A 19,911-nucleotide genomic window follows, 5' to 3' on the forward strand; every position below is an offset into this window, starting at 1 on the left:
GGGGCAGAGAGAGGGAGACACAAAATCCGAAGCAGGATCCAGGCTCTGAGCTGTCAGCACAGAGCCTGATGCGGGGCTCGACCTCTTGAACCATGAAATCATGAAACCATGAAAACCATGAGCCAAAGGTGGACTCTTAACCGGCTGAACCACCCAGGCGCCCCCAAAATATATATTTTTATATTCCATCCCTGCTTTATGTATGAAAAGACTGAGGCTCAGAGACATTGTCAGTTGCCGAAGTCAGAACCAGGATTCAAAGCCCAAGGGTCTACTGCTGTCCACCCCTGAAAGCTCCTGGCCCTGTCTCCCAGTGTAGTGTTGAGTCTGGGGATGGGACCCTGGCAGCCAGTGACACATCTCTGGAGCCTGTGTGCTCCTGGCTGGGCACTGGACACAGCGGCTCTGTGAGGCAGGGGTGACCAGCCCATTTTACAGACAGGACAACTAAGGCCAGAGAGACAATTTGGTGAACATCACAGTCTGCTAACCCAGTCTGCCCTACCCCAACGATGAGAAGTTTAACAGCCTAAAGGAAAAGTAGTTAACTTTTGAAGGTAAAACTGGCTGTCGTCCAGAAGGTGTGTGTATGTGTGTGTGTGCACACGTGTGTGTGTGTGTGTGTGTGTGTGTGTGTGTGTGTGTGAGGGGTGGTGGGATGAGTCTCTGATCTCCTTCAAACCAGAGCTCCCAGGAAAGAGGGAGGCTACCTGAGGTTTTGGGGTCAGCCAACCGGCTTTCAACCTGACCACACCACAGTCAACGAAGTACCTTAACACCTTCCCTCTCCTAGGTTCAGCGTCTGATCCAAAAAATGGGAACAGAGAGCGCCTGGGTGGCTCAGTTGGTTGAGTGTCCGACTTTGGCTCAGGTCATGAACTCATGGTTTGTGAGTTCAAGCCCTGTCTCAGGCTCTCTGCTGTCAGCATGGAGCCTGCTTCAGATCCTGTGTCCTCCTCTCTGTCCCTCCCCTGCGCATTCTCTCTCTCTCTCAAAAATAAACAAAACATTAAAGAAATGGGAACCCTTGTGTGCCTCCCGGGGGGTCCTGAGGAGGCTCAAACCACAGAAGTCCTCTGAGTATGTCCAGGAGAGGTGTCCACTCCCGCTGCCATGTCCAAGTCCCCAAGAACTCTCCAGCATCCCCTTCTCCATCGACCCTCCTTGCCAAACCTTTGCCCCAATTGCTTCCTATCGGGTCCTGTTGCCTGTGGCCACCAGAAGTCTGCTTTGGGGAAGAACGGAAAGAAGCTTCCTGGGTCTCACTGGCCCTGTTTCTGAGCGGTTAGGCCCTGGGGACGGGTCTGAGAGAGCAGCTGGTGAGCGCCAGGGCCCAGACGCACTTTATCAGCCCCAGGCCTGCCAGGAGGGGCACCGGATCTCCTCTCGCTGCAGCTGCCTGATAAGAGGCTCAACTCTGCTTTCTTCCCGCCCAGAGTCCTATCTGAGGCAGGCCTGGGTGGAGGCCCCATTCTCCTCCATGCTATGCGAGTGAAGGGGAGAGAAAAAGGCCCCTGGAAGAAATATAATGTGCTCGCACTTAGACGCAGTCAAGTGCAGGTGGGGGGTACTCAGGACAAGGAACCACAGGCTTCCCCATGCTGGAGTGAGTGGGGACCCTCCTGCACACCAGGTCTCAAGCTCACAGAGACCTGAGTTCAGTACTGGTGTGTGTGCTGCCTTTCAGGTCTCCTGGACTTGTGTGTGTGTGTGTGTGTGTGTGTGTGTGTGTGTGTGTGTTGTGGGGAGCAGACAGTGCTTAAGCATGAAGCATTTATCCCTTTAAAACTGTAGCACATAAAGTGCATGGTGTCATAAGGACGCCACACTGCCTGCCTGCCCATGAGCCTGGCCAGGGAGGAGGTTAGCGGATCAGGTAACACCTGAATCACAGTGCTGGCTGTGCCCTGTGCTATCCGTGCGCCCTTGGGACAGACTTTATATCTTTTCCAGGAACACTCAGGATACTAACTTGTATTGGGACCCCGGGCTCCTCTTCTGAGCGGTGTGTAACAGCACTGTCGTTCCCGGTGGGCACGTGGATGGTCCGCCCTGGCACCCTGGCATACAGAGAGCTGGGTAAATGCCAACAGCCTCTCTGGCCCTCCCCGCTCCGCTGTTCCAGGCTGGGTGAGGACAGAGTGAGGTAGGAAATGTGAATGGCTTTGGTGTGTGCCAGCCACCCCGAGTACAGCCCAGGTACAGCCCAGATGGCCTGACTTCCAACAGGCCCTCGGGTGGAGGAAGTGAGAAGTCAGTCACTCCAGTAGAAACTGGATTCTAAGGGGCGCCTGGGTGGCTCAGTCAGTTGAGCATCTGGCTTCGGCTCAGGTCATGATCTCACAGTCTATGAGTCTGAGCCCTGCCTGGGGCTCTGTGCTGACAGCTCAGAGCCTGGAGCCTGATTTGGATTCTGTGTCTCTCTCTCTCTCTATCCCCCTCCCCCGACTCATGCTCTGTCTCTCTCTGTCTCAGAAATAAATTTAAAAAAAAGAAAAAAAGAAAGAAACTGGATTCTCGCACTGGGATCATATTATCTGAGAAGAGGAGGCACACAGGATGAGCTCCTGTGTATGTGTTCAAGTGGCTTTGGTCACTTAACTGAACTGCTGTCTGGACTGCTCATCAGACTCAACAGAAAAGCATGCAAATATAAAGCAGGTGTAAAGAGCCTTTCAACATCTTTCCTGGTCTTATGAACCGGACCTCCGGGGGTGCAGGGAGTTGTATGAATTTGCACCTTGCACATGGGTGTTGGGGGTGTGCTTGGGAGAACCTGAGGTGGTGGAGTCCTGGGCTCTAACCTGAGCTGTCTGAGCCTGAGCTGTCTCTTCAGTTCTCTGATTTCAGGGAGAAGGAGCCTGTATTCTGGGCTGTGCTCTCATTCTGCCAGGAAAGACTGGATGAGGCTGAACAGGGCACAGCGACGTCGTTCCCCAGCAAGGTGGCAGCCTGGACCCCAGGAGCAGCAGGGCAGGCCACTCTTGTCCACACCCCTTCAGGGTCGTCTTCTCTACCCACTTCCAGGCCAGACCCTCCACTCCAGGGGAGAAGGTTGCTGCTCTGTGCTCTCTGCTGGGTGGCTGCCCCCAGGGCTTCTGTGGACCCAGAGCTGCAGGTGTGGGGCTGATCCACATCCTTCTGCTCTGAGCTGCTCCTCCGGGGTCCTAGTGCCCTGGGAACTGTAGGTGCATGGGGCCTGCCCCCCGCTGCCACCCTGCACTCACACTCAGTCCCTGTAGGGCCCAGCACAGTCCAGCAGAAAAACCTTCAGACCCAGCAGACGCAACTAGCAATTTCAGAGAGGCTTCTGGAAGCTGGCCTGGGTGTGCGAGTGTCTGTGCACTCCACTAAGGCACGTCTCAGGATGGCTGAGGACAAATGCGGCTCTTGGTACAGTCCCTCCTGTCTCCCACTTTCTTGTATTTCAGGCACCCCTTAGAAGTTCCCTACCTCCTTCTTCCCTCCTGCCCACTCTCACCACTTGCCAGGGATCACCCAGGGCCTTGCTCCTTAGTCTTTTGCTGGAGCATTAGCTGAGGTGCTCAATGGCTCCTCTCCTAGGGTCTGGAGCATTCTATCAGGGGGTTTGCAGGCCCCAAGACTCAGGAGGATGGTGGGCTTCCAGCTGCTACAAAAGGTGCTGACAGATGGTCCCACTGTCTCTCTCCCACCTCACCTGACTTCATCTCCTTCTGACCACTTCCTGCCCTCCTCTTCCTCTACCCAGTCACACTGTCTCCTAGCTATTCCTTGATCAGACCAGGCCTCCTCCTACCTCAGGGCCTTTGCACTTGCTGTGCTCTCTGCCTATTATGTCCTCTCTCAGATATTCCCGTTTGACTCACTGGCTTTCCTTTAGGTCTTTCTCAAACATCATCTTTCCCAGTGAAGACTTCTCTGGCCATGGTCTTTAAAATGGTACCTCCCTCATCCCTTGGTCTTCCTTACCTCCCTTCTTGGCTTGGTTGTCCTCTCTAGAACTCAGCAATATCTGATGTACTGGGCATTATCCCCATGTGTCTGGTGTCTACCTGTCCAACCCCAATAGAATATGAACTCCCTTTTGGGATTACTGCTGGTTTGTTCACTGTCATTTCCCCAGAACCTCAAGCAGGGCCTGGCACACAGTTGGTCCTCACTACATGGTCATGGAATGTGACTCCTGGCCTACTAGCTAACTAGTGTAGGTGGCACAGGAGAAGATGGGTGTAGACTCAGGGATCCACCATTTTATAACTGGTCAAATGTGGACATGCTTTTGAGCATCCAGCTCCAAATCTGAAAAGAGGGGTGACAGGATAACCCCCCAAGGGGGTAGGAGGTTTCATTAAGGTCAGGAGGCAATGTACTTGGCCCAACTCCTGCCAAATTGAGAGGTGTCCCTCTCCCTTGCCTGGGCCCTGGGTGAGAAGCACTGTTTTCTGAACTTAGGAGGTGAGCTGGCTGGCCCTCCTTCGCTGTAGGTCCAGGGGGCCCTGTCTGATATTTTGCCTTTCCTCCCACCCCTGTCAAGGTAAGGTGAGGATTTTCTGCAGGGTAGCAGCAGAGCTCTGAGTGCCTGTACTGACAGATAGGTGATTGGAGGACAAGAGAAAGTAAAGACTATGACAAAGGCCCTCTCCTTGGTGGCCTGGGCATTGGCAGATCAAGTGATGGGAACCAAGGCACTTTGTGTGTCCCCAGCCTGGCCCATTTGAGCCTTCCTGGCTGATGTCTGGTCCCTGACCTTCAGCACTGGTCTTTCTTCCATGGCTTCTTGTCATGGGGGTGGTGTCTCCAGAAAGAGGGGCAATGGGGCCCAGGTGGGCTCTAGGCTTGGAAGTTGAGCCATTAGAGATTTTCCTGTTAGTTTAAGTCAGGAGTCAGCAAACTTTTTTTGATAAAGGGCCAGGTAGTAAACAGTTCAGGCTTTGAGGGCCATATGGTCTCTGTTACAACAAAGCAGCTATGGATACTATATCAATGAATGGGTGCAGCTGTGTTCCAATAAAACTTTAATTATAAAAGCAGGTGGCAGGCTGGATTTGTGCCATGGGCCTTAATTTGCAGACCCTTGGTTTAAAGTCTGTGTCACTAAGTCTCTCTCTTTCCACTCAGGTTAATATTTATCAAGAATTTGTCCCACCCTTGGCCTGGGCCTTTACCCACATCTTCTCATTTAAGGTGCCCGCAGGGAGGAAGCTATCGAGTGACCCAGATGCACCTTGAACCCAGGTCTGTCACACCTGAGGCGTGAAATTTAACCTGTGCAATGCTCAGCTGTTCGAATGCAGGCACTCTGTCCACTGCCATGGCTGCTTCCACAGATTGCAGAGTTTGGTGGCACCTGGGACTCATTGCATCCTGGACATCCCATGAAATTGTGAGGACATAAGCATCAGGGACACGGAAGCCAAAGGGGGCGAGGTGACTATCCCAAAGTCATCCTCACTGCTTAGTGGTGGAGCCGACAGTACTGACAAGGTGTCATGGGTGGGGTGGGGTCCTGCCTCTGAGTTAAACCTTGCATGGGGTTGAAGCCATCATTGCTGGTGAGGGCAGTGGCCTGGGCCTCTCTGATTTGGCCATGTGTACCTTCTCTGGTCAACTGCACTGATTGTCCCAGCCCTGTCACATAGGGACTCTCCAGGGAGTCCTGAGCCCCCAGGGTGTTGGGTCCCAGAAGAGGAGAAATGGCCACAGCCTGGCTACATTCTAAGGGCTGGGTTGAGGGAGGCCAGAGGAGGCCCGGGCAGTGGCCTGCTGCAGTCCGAGCATCCCTGAGTAGGGGCTTGTCGGCTCAGAAAGAGACATCATGAACTGAGCGGAGAATGCTGCCAAGCACTCATTCCCCCTTGGGGAGGGCCCTCTCATAGGAGCTCAAAGGAAAACCATGGGGGACCCCGGTGGGGGTGGGGGTGGGCAGGAGGCAGGGCAGTGAGAGGTCAGCCTTTTATCTGCCTAGACAGTCAGCCTTCTGTTTCCACAGCCCCTGGACAAGGAGGGCAAGATAAAGCCAGGAACTCAGATAATTGTGCCTCCAAGGCAGTGGAATCTCAGAGCTGGCTTGCCCCAGAAGCACCACCCTGGAAACAAAAGGAAGAACAGGGAAAACGGGCGAGACCAAAGCCTCAGGAAACAAATGGCCCGGAAGGGATCAGAATGGGAAACACAGCCTCAGAGCTCTGAAATTTGAAGGAAAACTGTGGATTCCTCCCCCTTTGACTGCCCTGCCCTCCAAGACATATTTTGACTTTTCCCAGAGTTGTTTGCTTTTTCAGTGAGTGACAAACGTCACTTCACTCAAATGTGTGGTTTAAAAATAGCACATTCTGAAAGGTCTTTTCGGAAGCTCCATGATTCTTAAATAGGAGATGACCTGGGATAATTACCAGAGACCCACATCCAGAAATGTAATTAAAAAATCCTTTGGAACCAACTTTCTTTCCCTCCTCCTATGAAAGAAAACTTTGTTCTCCTTGCAAACTCCCCATTTTCTGCACCCACCGATGGTGGCAGTGCGCATGGGTTAAAAGACAGCCCAGGGGTCCACCCCTCGCGTTCAAATCACAGCCCTACCACTCACGGCAATGTCTTGCGTCCTGAAGATGGGGGTGTCACCCACAGCACCCACCTCACAGTGATGGTGAGGATGATGGCTACTGGTGAGTATGACCAGCGAACATTTTCTCAGCTCTTCTGACAGGTCAGATCATCCCTGCACATCATGGGGACCGCAAACATTTGTACCAGTTTTCCTTTTTACATCCTTGCAATGTATCTTTCCCGAAGTCATTCCCCAAAGTTAGAACATTCTCAAGAATCAATGTTGATCATTGACAACTTGTTTTTTCAAGCACAAAATCTTAACCCGAGATAAAACTCTATCTGGTTAAGTAGAAATTCATCATAATTTAATATTACCTACAAATATTAGCTAATATTAGGTCATAATTTACATTTGAGGGCTACATTACTTTAAGCTACTCTTTAAATATCTCGATATCTATTTAGCTATTTCAGTGAATAATCACAAGATATAGGCAATTTGGTTTGCAACCTGAATTTATGTGATAAGAAATTTCCCCCTAGGAGGATGGGTCGCTTTTTATTCCTATGATGATGTGTGTCTGGCTGCCCCAACAAACCCAACAATGCTTTGAGGGCAGGGATATTGTCTTATACTTTATCTGTTTCCTCCTTAATCCCTAGGACAGATGACAAGATGCATGTTTCTATTGAAGAACCAGGAATGTATATGGTGGTTGGTAAAAATTTGTGCATAAATCGCTTTCATAATGGACTCTTCCATCCAATTTCCCTTCCCACTTTTCAGGTTTTCTTCATGGAGTCTGAGCATAGTGGTCCTGAAGTTGGCAAGAACTGTCCTCGTGGAATTCATTGGTAAAGTGATTGACAGCCAGGCATCCATTACAATCTGGCCATAGGCAAACATTTAACCACAGTGAGAGCATTTTCTGGCTTTATGTGATGGAAACATTCACGATGGAAAGATCCTCTGAGATCCAAGCTCCCAGGTATCATCACTGACAACCAAAAGTGACTGGACATCAGTGAACCATTCTGGCTTTGGCACCAGGCAGGAGGAATTTGCAGACTGGGTTTCACAAAGCCCTCGGTGTCCAGTGATAACTTGAGAGTGAACCATTACAAGGGGCCCCTGGAGTGTGGTCACTCACTTCTTCTCCTCAACAGATATCAAATAAACTTTTATCTCTTTTGTATTTCTAGACTTTATCTGATAATTTATTTTGGGGGAGTGTCCTTTCTGCTGAAAATAACTGCAATGGAGATTTATAGTTGTGACACCATTGTGTGTGTGTGTGTGTGTGTGTGTGTGTGTGTGTGTGTTTGGAGTGGAGACCCCAGGTGAGAAGCTACTTCTTTTGGAATTTCAGGGATACATGGCCTTTATTCCAGAGGGGACTTGCACAGTTGCATGAACCTGAAGGGTGTTCTGAATTCCTTTGCCCTCTGATGTTCCTGGGTCTTGCTTCCCCAGTGAGGCTGAAGACCCTTTGAAGACAGGGTCCCCTGTGTCTCCTGTGTGGCCCCTTGCACGGTGGTGCTCATTGGATCAGAATCAAAGTGCATCAGATTGGATTATGGTGATCTGAAGATTGTCCTCTGGACTGGATTCACCAGAAAGCTCATGGTTTGTGTCACTGGCTACCCAAGGGATCCCTGAAGACATGATCCAGATCATGTGATAGACTGGGGGTGAAGAGGGTGTGTGTAAGGATCAAATCTGGAAACCAGCCCTAAATTTAACTACTGGTACATGTATGGGCTGCATAGATAACCCACCAGAGAGAAGGCTGTCTTTATTAATGGACTTACTAATAGACTGTTGCCTTTGTTAATAGACTTGGGATGGGTTCAATGGGGAGAGGCAATGCTGAGTCCAAATCCCAAATAACCAAAACAACCTTGCTGCCTTCTTCAGACCTGTGTGTCCCTGTCTGCCACAATGGGGGGTGGGTGGTGGTAAAGGGGATCTGGCCCGGACATCACACTGACCTCAAAAGAGATCACAGACAAAACAGACCGCTGATAGTCAGATGTACTGCAGGGATACCAGACCAAGGCAGAGAAATGGGATGCTGTCTGAAAATTAGTGGAAGAGGAAATAGTTTCAAAAGCATGCCCAAGGCCAAAGATGCTTGTAGACAGCACTTCTCACATTTGTCTCCAGCTGTCTCTGTGAGGTCATAGGACCCATAGACTAAACGCCTGTCCACGCTGCCCCAGGCCAAACTAGAACCCAAAAGAGCTCCTCCCCACCTTGAACCTGGGGGTGACACCAGTCTGTTGCTGATGACTGCAAGGAAGTGGTAAGGACTGTGTGTGTGTGTGTGTGTGTGTGTATGTGTGTGCACCTGTTCATGCACATGTGTATGTGAGTGTGCGTGTGTGTGTGCTTGTGCATGTGTGTACATGTGGATATACAAGAGAATGTAGGGTCAGTGTCAAAGTGTCTTCCTTTCGGTGACCCTGCAGTCCTTGCATCCTATCCCTCCCTTCAGAACCTGATGAATGAGTTTCTGTGGCACAAACAACACACCCCCAGAAGATTCAGCCTGCGTCACAGCCTTGTTCCATCTACTACCCCTGGCTGTGGGAACTCTTAAAAGTCACTCGACTTCTCCGAGGTTTACTTTGTTTCCTCACAGAGAGGGAGAACAGTCTCTCTTGAATGAAGAAGGGGAACAGATTTGAAAGTGCCTGGCAAAGTACCGCACAATGCAGGAAAGGTCCTGCGGCTGCTAGTATCTTAACAGTATCTTAACAGAAGACAAAGCTGCCAGCCCAGGGGTGGTTCTGTGGTGGAGGCATCCCAGGAATTGGTGAGGAATTGGTGGGGGCTTCATTCTCTCCCAGTGCCCTTGCGGTGAACCTGAGAGGCAGCTGCCCACTGCTTCCCTGGGGGAAAGCGAGACCTGTGTGTGGGCTGGCCTTGGCTGGCAAGGCACTCACAGCCACAGCCCGGGCCCTTGTGTGCCACTGCGGGCATTTCATTAGCAGCTGCTGGGTTGGCAGGTGTGGGCCGGCAGAGGTTAGAGCTGAGCACAAGTGGCCTGGGGTGGGTGGATTAAAAAAAAGGCCTTTTTTTTCTGATAGTGACCTCAGAGCTGCATAGAGCTGAGCAGAAGGGCACGGGGTCACGGGCAGCCCCCCTCCTGCCCTGGCGGTGAGCCACATTCAAGAGGCAGAGGGAGACACACCGAGCTCAAGGCTGGACAGTGCCCATGGTGCATGGCGAGGGCCTGGGGACACGACTTTTTAAAACTCAGTTTCTGTATTCCTAAACTGGAACAAACAACATCTATGTGTGTGCAACGCCTTCAGGATGAAACAAGGTACCCCGTATATCGTTGCTGGGTCTGGAGGGGAACAGAGACAGCATGGAGCAAGTGCTCTCCATGCCCCCCCCCCCCCCGGCCCCTTTGTGCCTGTGTGAAGACCCACGTTGTCTGGGGTGATTCGTGCAGTGCAGCCCCAGCAGGCTCTTCACGGCCCCAGCTCCTCACTGGGGCCCCCAGGCCGTCTTTATCTTTGCCCGGATCTCTCTCTGAAACTGCCTTCCAGCTGTCACCTGCCTGCCGCACAGGCATCTCCAAGTCACCTCCGCTCTAGAGACAGTCATCCTACACCTTTCCTCTTGGTCATATACATAGTTCTCCAGCGAACGTGATTGTTTCTGTTATAGTGAAACAGGGCAAAGAAAACTTATTCTTTTCAAAACTTTTTAAAGTGGAGAACAACCTAATTTCATGGCTTAAATAGCCAAGAGAGTAAGAGAAAGACAGACAGAGAGATGAGGGTGGGTGGGAAAGAGAGACAGAGAGAGAGAGACCTAGGTTCCCTCAAGCATTTACTTTTGACTCTAAATCTCCTGAAGGCTGGGGTACAGGGCAGGCCCAGAAGCAGCCACTACTGCTGCGCAGCCCCCAGGGTTCTGCTGGGTTAGGCAGGATCGCCAGGGGAAAAACGTGTGAGGATTCGAGGCAGGACAGCTGCGCAGAGGGGTCACAGTGCTGGGAGCAGGGCAGAGTCCGGCGGGGAGAACGGCAGTGCAGGGAGCAGTAGGTCGGCACCCGGTCCCATGGCCTCAGCTGTGCTGAGCCAGGCAGGGCTGCAGGGTGACCGTTTTGGACCTCGGTGCTTTATGTTTATGGGTCCCTTCTCCCCCAAAATACCAAAAGCTGTATTTTACAGTGGCATAGGTATAAAGACAAATGTAATGTTTAGTCTCAAAAGTTCATTTCTTCCTTTTCTTTTTAAAATTTCTTAAATGTTTACTTATTTATTTTGAGAGAGAGAGAGAGAGAGAGAGAGAGAGCGAGCAAGTAGGGGAGGGGAAGAGAGAAAGGGAGACAGAATCCCAAGCAGGCTCAGCACTGTCAGCCCAGAGCCTGATGCAGGGTTCAAACTCATGAACTGGGAGATCAGGCACGATCAGAGCCAAAATCAAGAGTCAGATACTTAACTGACTAAACCACCCAGGCACCCCTTTCTTCCTTTTCATTGTAAAAGAAACGTAAATTTTTGTGGATCTCTAAAAGCACCCTGGGTTCTAAGCACTTGCCTGCTATGTGGGTTGGTCCTGGCTGAGCCTTCCTAGAAAAACTCGCTGAACATGAGCCTGAATCCACCGTATGTGAGCCTGAGTGTGAGAGGTTGGCTGTGGCTCTCTCCGCAAGCCACGTTGGTTGCCTCTTAGGTCTCAGTGCCATCATATGCAAGATGGAGATAAAAATACCTCCCTTAGTTAGGGTGGCTACAAGGGAAAATGAGATAGCATATGGGAAGTGAAGTCTACTTTCTGTCCTTTGAGTCAGGGAGACCATCACCATAAGAGGACAGTGAGTCAGGATAATTTAGAGTTTGTAACAAGAGGGAAAAAAAAAAAAAGAGATTGTGAAATTAAAAAAAAAAAAAGATCACTCAGGATTGTCAGCCCTAGCTGAAATTAATTCACTAAAACGAGAATTTTGGTAGAAGTGGAAGGATGGCAATTCAAATGACAAGCCAGTCTCAGAGGAAGCAAGGCTCAGGTCCCCTGCAGGAGTTCAGGGGTGGGCTATAGGCTGGACAAGGGGAGCCCTCCCAGGAGAGAGGGGAGCCCGGGCATTAAGGAGCACCTGGCAGAGTCCTGGCTGTGAACCCACACAAATGGCAGCACTGAAGAAAAAGAGAAGGGAGTCAGGAGAGAAGGCACTGAGAGGTGGTGGGTGAGATGGGTAGGGAGGTAACACAGGTTAGGGTGCGTAAGGAGTGCAGGGCTGGGACAAGCTGGTGGGCTCAACCAAGAGGAGCTCGGAGGCCACTTTAAGGGGTGGGGGTGAGGAGGTGACTACTGGGACCCACTGCACTCTGTGTACATCAGGCTTGGCCTGCATTGGCTAGACCTTTTCATTCATTCATTCATTCATTCATTCATTCATTCATTCAGTGTTTTTAGGAGTCTACTCTTCCCCATGGAGAACAGGACAGCTGAGCCCCTACTGTTCAGGGGCTGGTGTTCAGATGAGGCTAATGGAACAAGGAGGGTCCACCAGGCACCATGTAAGGAAACCCATTGCTGAGGCCACAGCTGGTGTTGAGGTCACAGTGGTCTGCACACCCTCTCTGGGCTACCTTCCCCCTACTGCACCCCCTCTGATGCACTCACAGCTCAGGAGGGAGCGGCTTGCCAGAGCTACTGGAGAGGTCCTCGACCAGGCCCTACAGACCTGGGCAGACTCTGCCATCTTGGCCTCAGGTACTATTTTCAACAGCAATTGGGCAAACATGGACAGAGACTGAAGAACGTGGAGGGAGCTGGGCAGGGGGAGTGAGCCAGCATTCATTTACAACACACTCAAGCACTCAGTAAGTGGCAGTGATTAACATGCACCAGGTGCTACCAGAGGAATTTTATCTAGGCTAATGCATTTAATCCTCAGAACAAACGCCTGAGGTAGAAATTATTATTATCCCCATTTAGTGGCTCAAGACTGGCTATAGAATTTGTGGGGCCCAGTGCGAATTGAAAACAGGGGCCCCTTTACAAAAGCGAAGAATTTCAAGGGAGTGACTGTAGAGCATTGAGAGTGTGGAGCCCTCTGAGGGTGGGGGTCCTGTGCAACTGTATAGGACAAAGCCAGCACTGTCCTGGAGGAAGAACTGGGACGCAGGGAGCCCAGCGACACTTTCAAGGCCATAGGCAGGTCAGAACGGGTTCAGATTCAAACCTCTGACCTCTTCGGTCTGACCTCTTCATCACCAGCAAATTGGTACAAAGTGAATTTAGTTAAAAGGTTTTCAAAAGCGCAGAAGGGGGACCTGAACGCGAAGCCTCCGCTCGCTGAAGGTGGTGTGCAAGGTTCTGGCATCTGGTGAGCCTCTCAGGAGCAAGTGCCATGTCATAGCCAGTGGGCCATGCTGCCTGGTGAATGCAGAAATCACAGACTGGGGCCCAACACAAAAGGCAGGCAGGCATGACTGCATTACCTGGGTTTGATTTAGCAAACTGTAATGTCCTTCACTCTTAGACTCTGGTGAGAATATATGTGCCCATGGCTAAAACGCAAAGCTTCTCCACTCCAGGAGAAAATTTTTCCAAGGGGGAGAAATGGCAGGGCTCGGCCTGGGGTCAGCTGGGCGGCTGTATGCTTGTGCCCCTCTTAAAAACATGCCTTGTGTGCAGGTGAAGGGGACACGGGCTCTGCAAGTGACAGGGTCAGGTTCCAACATCCCTGCCACGTCTGGTTCTGAGGCTTGCTCTGTCTCTTCAATTTGTATTATTTGCCTTTTAGTGGGTCTTGTAATTTTGTTGACAGTCAGGCATGATGTATTGGGTAGAAGGAACCCCAGTGACAGCGTGGTGGGGTGGGGCAGAGGAAGTGGCCCACGGTTCCGTGAGTAGGAGCCTGTGTCTCTGGACCGTGAACTTCACAAGTGTTTCTCATTCTTTTTTCACCCTTCAGGTGGGACAGGATGGGTGCGGTGGGCTGGTGTTGGTTATGTCCCTTCCTCCAGGTCAGATAGGTTCTAATGATACCTCTGGGGGGTTAGCTGACCTTTGAACAATGTAGGGGGTGAGAGGTGCTGACCCCGCACACAGGTGAAAATCCATATGTAACTTTTGACTCCCCCCAAAACTTAACTCTTCACCAGAGGCCTTACCAATAACCTCAACAGTCCATTGACACAGATTTTGTTATGTTATATGGCTTATGTAGTGTTTCCTCACAACAAAGTAAGTTAGAGCAAGGAAAAGGTTATTAAGAGAATCATAAATAGGAGAAAATGCATTTACAGCGTGTACTGTATTTATCGAAAAAAATCCACGTAACAGTGGCCCCACGCAGTTCAAAGCCCTGGTGTTCAAGAGTCAGCGGTAGCTTCTGCTGAGGGAGGCCTTGTTAACAACAGGTGCTCTGGTCGATATCAAAATGTGAACCTTTCCCTTCCCCGGCTGGAAGCTTGAGGGAAGTTTCCTCTCTTTCCTGTGGGAACCAGGTCGCGCTCTGGGAGGTAATTGTGGGGGCTCCCTCTGACCCGGTCCCCCTGGAGTTTCTACTTCTCAGAGTGGTCCACACTGAGCCTCCAGCAACCGGTCAGTGTCAGAGTTACTAACAAGAGGGGTAAAGATGCCCGGCCGGGAGGAAGGGCTCAGACCGCTGTGCTGGGCAGCTGGGCCACTGTGGCTGGGGCCACAGGGGCTATGTGTGCAGTGGTGACAACCTCGCAGGCTCTCTGAGGGAGTCATGCAAAGAGTCTGCCACGCCCGCCTGACCTGTGATGGAATCCAGTGTCCTGGGCTCAGTGCCTGCTGGCACGAGAGGAAAACCGCTCTTGTCAGCATTTGCCATTGGCTACACTTTTGCACGCTATTTGTTCTGGAAGAATGTGCAAGAGTGAAAATGCGTACTAACTAAAGGCAGGAGCCAGCACTGCCTTGGAAGTTCAGATGACAGAGAGATGTGGAGAAAACCCTAGGCAAGGTGTTGGGATGTCGGGGGAGAACAGGAGGTGAGAATCAGTGCAGGAGTGCGAAAGAGCCAGGCGGTGAGTGCCAGGGCCCAGCAGCCCTGTTCTTAGAGTTTGTTTCGTTTTGACTTTCTGTCCATTTTAACTTATTAGTCACTGACCTCCATGTATATGCCAACTGCTGGACTAGGAGCTATTGAGTGAATGATTTTTTTTTTTTTAATGTTTATTCATTTTTGAGAGAGACAGAACATGAGTGGGGGAGGGGCAGAGAGAGAGGGAGACAGAGAATCAGAAGCAGGCTCCAGGCTCAGAGCCGTCAGCACAGAGCCTGACACAGGGCTTGAACTCACAGAAGGTGAGATCATGACCTGAGCCAAAGTCTGTCACATAACTGATTGAGCCACCCAGGAGCCCCTATGATTTTTAAAAGGCAATTTCAGCGTGTGGAATGGATGCAGACCTGGGAGCATTCACCTCTCTGGACCAGGCCTCAAGGAGGGAGTGGGTAGGTCATGGAGCCCCTTAGGAGGTCAGAATTTCCAGGAAACAGACAGATCCAGGAATTTGGGGGGTGGCTACAGTGTCCCCAGGGCCACGGTGGGTGGTCTTCTAGTGTTCAGGGAAGGCCCAGGGAGGTTGGGGGTCATAAACTTGGCTTTATGGGATGAACAGGAGTGAGGCAGGCAGGCTGTGTGTGTGTATGTGGATGTGAATGTGCGTGTGCACGGGCATGGGTACATGTGTGGTGGGGATACCCAGAGAGCCCTGGAAATGAAGCTACAGAGGCAGGGCAGTCTGGGCATCAGGAGAGTCCACAGGAAAAGGCTCCAGGGGACAGCCTCAGCAGGCTGTGGAAGGCAGGGTGAAGGGCAGTGGCTGGCCTGGTGTGGGTCGGGCCCAACCGCAGAACAGGGAACTACAGTAGGCAGCGGTAGACTGAGGTCATAGACTGTGGTCAGAACACAGGCTCGGCCGAGGAACTGTGGCCTGGTTGGCAGGTTCTCAGCGCCCGTGCCACATGCTGTTCCTCTGTGTGCAAAGCCACAGTGGTGACTTCCCAGGCACAGCCCCCACAGTGCCCTGCCTGCACACACCCCTCAGGCTGGCCCCTGCTGGCTCTCGGGTCTGAAAGCCTGTGTCCATAGCCTGGCTGTGCCCTCCTCAGTGCCTGGGAGGCCTGGGGTACATCGTCCCCCAAGCCTGCAGTGTTTCATCTGCAAAACAGGTAAGAAAATGCCCATGAGACCAGGCTATGGAAAGGTGACCCACACAAGGCCCTACCACAAGGCTCAGCACGTGGGTACTGATATCCTTGTTGTGTTATCAGAAGCCAAAACAGCAACTGTCTGTAAAGGAGACTTTGGAGATTACCAGCACTCGCAGGTCAGGTCTACTGTGATAAATTCTGTTCACAACAGTAGCCACAGTCACCACCATTCTTGGGCATGATGCCAAACCCTTATTCTCTCGTTCATCACATGACCCCTGCAAAGCCACTGTTATTATTCCCATTCACAGATGAGAAAACTGAGGCTCTGCTATACTGTGTACCTCCTCAAAGCCCACAGGTATTGGAGGTGGGATCAAATCCAGTATGGAGATATGAAAACATGCAGAACCTCACTTAGAACCTCACTTAGAACAGAGGCACGTTCAAAAATGGCAACCTGTTTCACTTACTAGATTGACTAAGAGGTAAACCACACAGGGTGAATGGGGCGGGGGGGGGGGGGGAAAAAGAGCTTAAGTGGGCTGCCGGTGGGTTTTAGAAATTCATGTGACTTTTTAGAGGGCATTTTTTTTTTTTAAGTATCTACAACATTTTGAATGTTCACACTCTTTATCCCAGAAATCAAATTTGTGTGTGAGGGCATTTGCTCGAAATTTATACAAACACATGTATTTATACCTATTCGTGTAAATACATAAAGCCTGCTTACAAGGTTTGTCATGGCTGCACTGTGTCTGTTTTTTTTTTAATCAAATAAAGATTGTCCATAACCTAAATGCCCATTGGTGTAGGGACTGGTTAAATAAAATAACCAATTTATTTATATATTCATACAATGCCCTGAGAAGAATGAGTTAGTCTATATTTGACGATGAAGTATAATCTTCAACATATATTCTTATGAGAAAAAAGCAAGATGAAGGAGAATATATAAAGTGAGTTTTATTTTGTAAAACAGAAAGTAGCTGTGTATACACATAACACTTTAGAAGGATTCTCATAAATTGATAAATTGCTCTGGAGGTGGGATGGTATCTTTCTCTTTCCTATTATTTACTCTTGATTTATTGTTCAAGTTTGTTCTTAGCTTGAGCTTGCTGTGCTCACTGTGGCCACACAGTCTCTGGAAGGTGTTTTGGTTGGGGCTGCAGAAGGCCATTTGATATATGAATATCTGCCATGCAAAGAGGGAAACTGATCTGGGGTGCCAACCTCCCTGCACTGCCTCTTCCTCCTCGTTATCGATGGGCTCACGTGTTTCCATTGCAAACACAGAATGCCTCTTACCCCACACCCCTCTGTTGCCCAAATACCCAGGAATAATTGCCCAACCCTAGACACCCTTGGAAAGGTCCAGCTGCTGATTGTGCCAATGCCTTGTGACTCCTCCCGCCATGGATATATCTGGAGCCGTTGGGCAACGTCTGAGATGGAATTTCACTTGGCACTTAATGCAACCCTTTCCGCTTCTGCCGGAGGCAGTGAATTCTGAATAAAGTCGACAAACCTGACCATCTCCTCACTGAGCAATCACCCCTTCCATCCAAGAGCAAGGCAATGGATTTCTGCACATGACTCCTACGCAGTAACTGTGGCACTCTGGCTTAAGGGAGTTGGCTGAGACCAGAGGGTAGGGGACAGGCCTGGCGGAGCCCAAGCAGTCCTCTCCTAACCTCTGGTTCTGAGAAGCAGCGATGTAAACTGACACAGGATATAGACACATCCTGCCTGAGTTAGCAGCAAGAGAGAGGGCCCCACAGTTCTCTCACAGCAAAGAGGCTGCCATAAATGGAGTCCTAAGGGTAATCTAGAATGGCATGCAAGTGATGGCTGCATCCCTCTGAGCTCCAGAAGGGAAGTGTTTGCAGCCATTGGTCATGGTCTGAAACTTGAAGCCTAGAGAACTGCTTAAGGGAGGGGGCGGGGCAGGCTCCTGGGGAGGGAGCCAGCCTCTCCAGAAGGGGGAGTGGCAGCCTGCCTGCACTTCCTCAGTGGCTTTGCCCTTCACCCCTGGCCCCAACACACACACACACACACACACACACACACACACACACACACACAGACACACACACTAGTGTCTGACTCTCACACTCACGTGTGTTTACACACGTAAACAGGAGCCAACATGAGCTCCCAGATCCAGTCTCCTGTAAAATGAAAAATGAAGATGATTGACATTTATGGGGCCCTTAGCGGTCCATCTCCATGCTGGGACCTTTACACAGAGCTTCCTTCCCAGGACCCAAAGAAGAATATCCTATGTTCCCATTTCACTGATGATGAGGATGGTGCTGGAGCTAAGACAGAGGCTGGCTTGCCTCAGGCCCCTGGCTAATCAGTGGCACGCCTGATGCCAGTGCAGGCGGAAGGGCCCTCCCCCCAGGACTCCTGTCCCCACGCACCCCCAAACAAGCATGCCGGTGGCCACACACACACACACACACACACACACACACACACGGCACATAGTGCACAACCACAAACCTAGTCACAGTAGACTATGCTCCAGTTCCGCTGGTGAGGCCACAGAACCACCTGGATGTTAAAAACTTGTAAAGGAGCGGGTGTCCCCAGTACCCCTATTATCACGTTAATTATTTAACAGGATGACTCAGAATGTCTCCCCTCTGACAGTTTCTAATGAGCAGACCTGGGCAGAGTTGGGGATAAGAGGGATAAACATTCGCTTTTTTAAGAAGAAAATTTTAAGTTTTTGTTGTTGTTGATGTTATTACTGCAAAAGCCCATTGGCAGAGGAGGGGTGGGGGAGGCCAGGCCAGGTCCCCCAACACCCTTACAGAGAAGCTCTGGGTATCCGATTTCTCTTTCCCGTCAGCAGGAAAGCATGTGCCTTCTTAACAAGAAAGAGGAATTACAACGCTCTGGGGGTCAAGGCCAGAGATGCCCCCGCCGCGTGCACGTCCCTCCCGCCGCCCCAGAGAGGAGTCCGGGCACCGGCTGAGTTTCCTGAAGTTTACTCGGAATCCGCCCCCACGTCCCGGGGCGGCCGAGCCACAAGGCGGGCGTTGTCCCCTCCCTCCGCGCAGGGGTGCCTTACTTCCCGGCCTGGGGCAAGTTCCCGCGGCGGATACGCGCGGCCACCGCACAGAGGCACGAACGGAGCGGCAGGACCCGGGGGCTTGGGGCGCAACCCCGCGGGGCGGCGGCGGGCACTCACCTTGGTCGGGCGGCAACGTGCTGTTGAGACTGCTCATCGCCAGCGGGTGCGGGGCGCGGGTCGGGCCAGGGGCACGGAGAAGCCAAGCGGTGGCGAGGGGCGCGCGGGCCTGCTTCTGACCCTCAGCAGCCTGGAGGAAGCGGCACCTGTGTCACGGTCTCCGGCGGCCCGAGGGGAGGGGCTCCGGCCCCAGATAGGCAGACTGCATTTATTTTTTTTCTGCAGACTTGGCTGGTGGGGTTTCCACCCTTTTTTTTTTTTAAACACACACACACCCGCCCACGTCTGAACTCTTCTCTGTTCCAACTTTCCTGCGCAAGAATCACATTTTCTGTGTTTCTGTTTCCATCTGCAGCTATCAGACTCAGAGGTTGTGGTGGAGAATTCCCCTGGGTGAGGACTGAAAAACTCCCAGATGTGACAGGATGGCCTGCAGGGCACTGTTAGGGCCAGTGACCAAATAGGGACAGACCTGTGTTTGAATCTTGGCAGGCTGCTTGGCCGCTCGATGGCTGTGTGGCCACTCAGGGCTGAGGGGCACCGTTGGCCTGGGAAGTCCCTGCCTGGCTGGCCCTCCTCAAGGGCGCTGTCCCCATCCGTGGGCTGATGTTTGGAAAAGATTCTTAGAAAAAGGGATTGCTTGGACAAAGGTCGTATGATTTATTTGGATCACTTTTGTCTGAGGCTTCCAGACATAGTTGAGTTTGTAAAGAATTCACTTTACTTGGACAGTTAAAAACTTTGAGATGGGGGCGCCTGGGTGGCGCAGTCGGTTAAGCGTCCGACTTCAGCCAGGTCATGATCTCGCGGTCCGTGAGTTTGAGCCCCGCGTCAGGCTCTGGGCTGATGGCTCAGAGCCTGGAGCCTGTTTCCGATTCTGTGTCTCCCTCTTTCTCTGCCCCTCCCCCGTTCATGCTCTGTCTCTCTCTGTCCCAAAAATAAATGAAACGTTGAAAAAAAAATTAAAAAAAAAACAACTTTGAGATGGATTTTGACACTCTGGTTAGTTAAATGG

At 51.3% G+C, this 19,911-nt stretch overlaps 1 protein-coding gene across 1 annotated transcript in view; it reads right to left on the reverse strand.

Annotated features, from left to right (window-relative positions):
* Nucleotides 1–19,304, reverse strand: part of GYPC (glycophorin C (Gerbich blood group)) — a 42,606-nt gene extending 23,302 nt beyond the window's left edge. Inside the window, exon 1 of the mRNA XM_040474784.1 lies at nt 18,897–19,304. Within this exon, the coding sequence (XP_040330718.1) occupies nt 18,897–18,933 (37 nt within the window). The 5' untranslated portion in view covers nt 18,934–19,304. The remainder of the gene's footprint in view (nt 1–18,896) is intronic.
* Between the last annotated feature and the right edge of the window lie 607 nt (nt 19,305–19,911).

The sequence above is a fragment of the Herpailurus yagouaroundi genome, unplaced genomic scaffold (assembly GCF_014898765.1).
Source record: "Herpailurus yagouaroundi ecotype Mexico unplaced genomic scaffold, PumYag 140, whole genome shotgun sequence".
NCBI classification, from domain to species: Eukaryota; Metazoa; Chordata; class Mammalia; order Carnivora; family Felidae; genus Herpailurus; species Herpailurus yagouaroundi.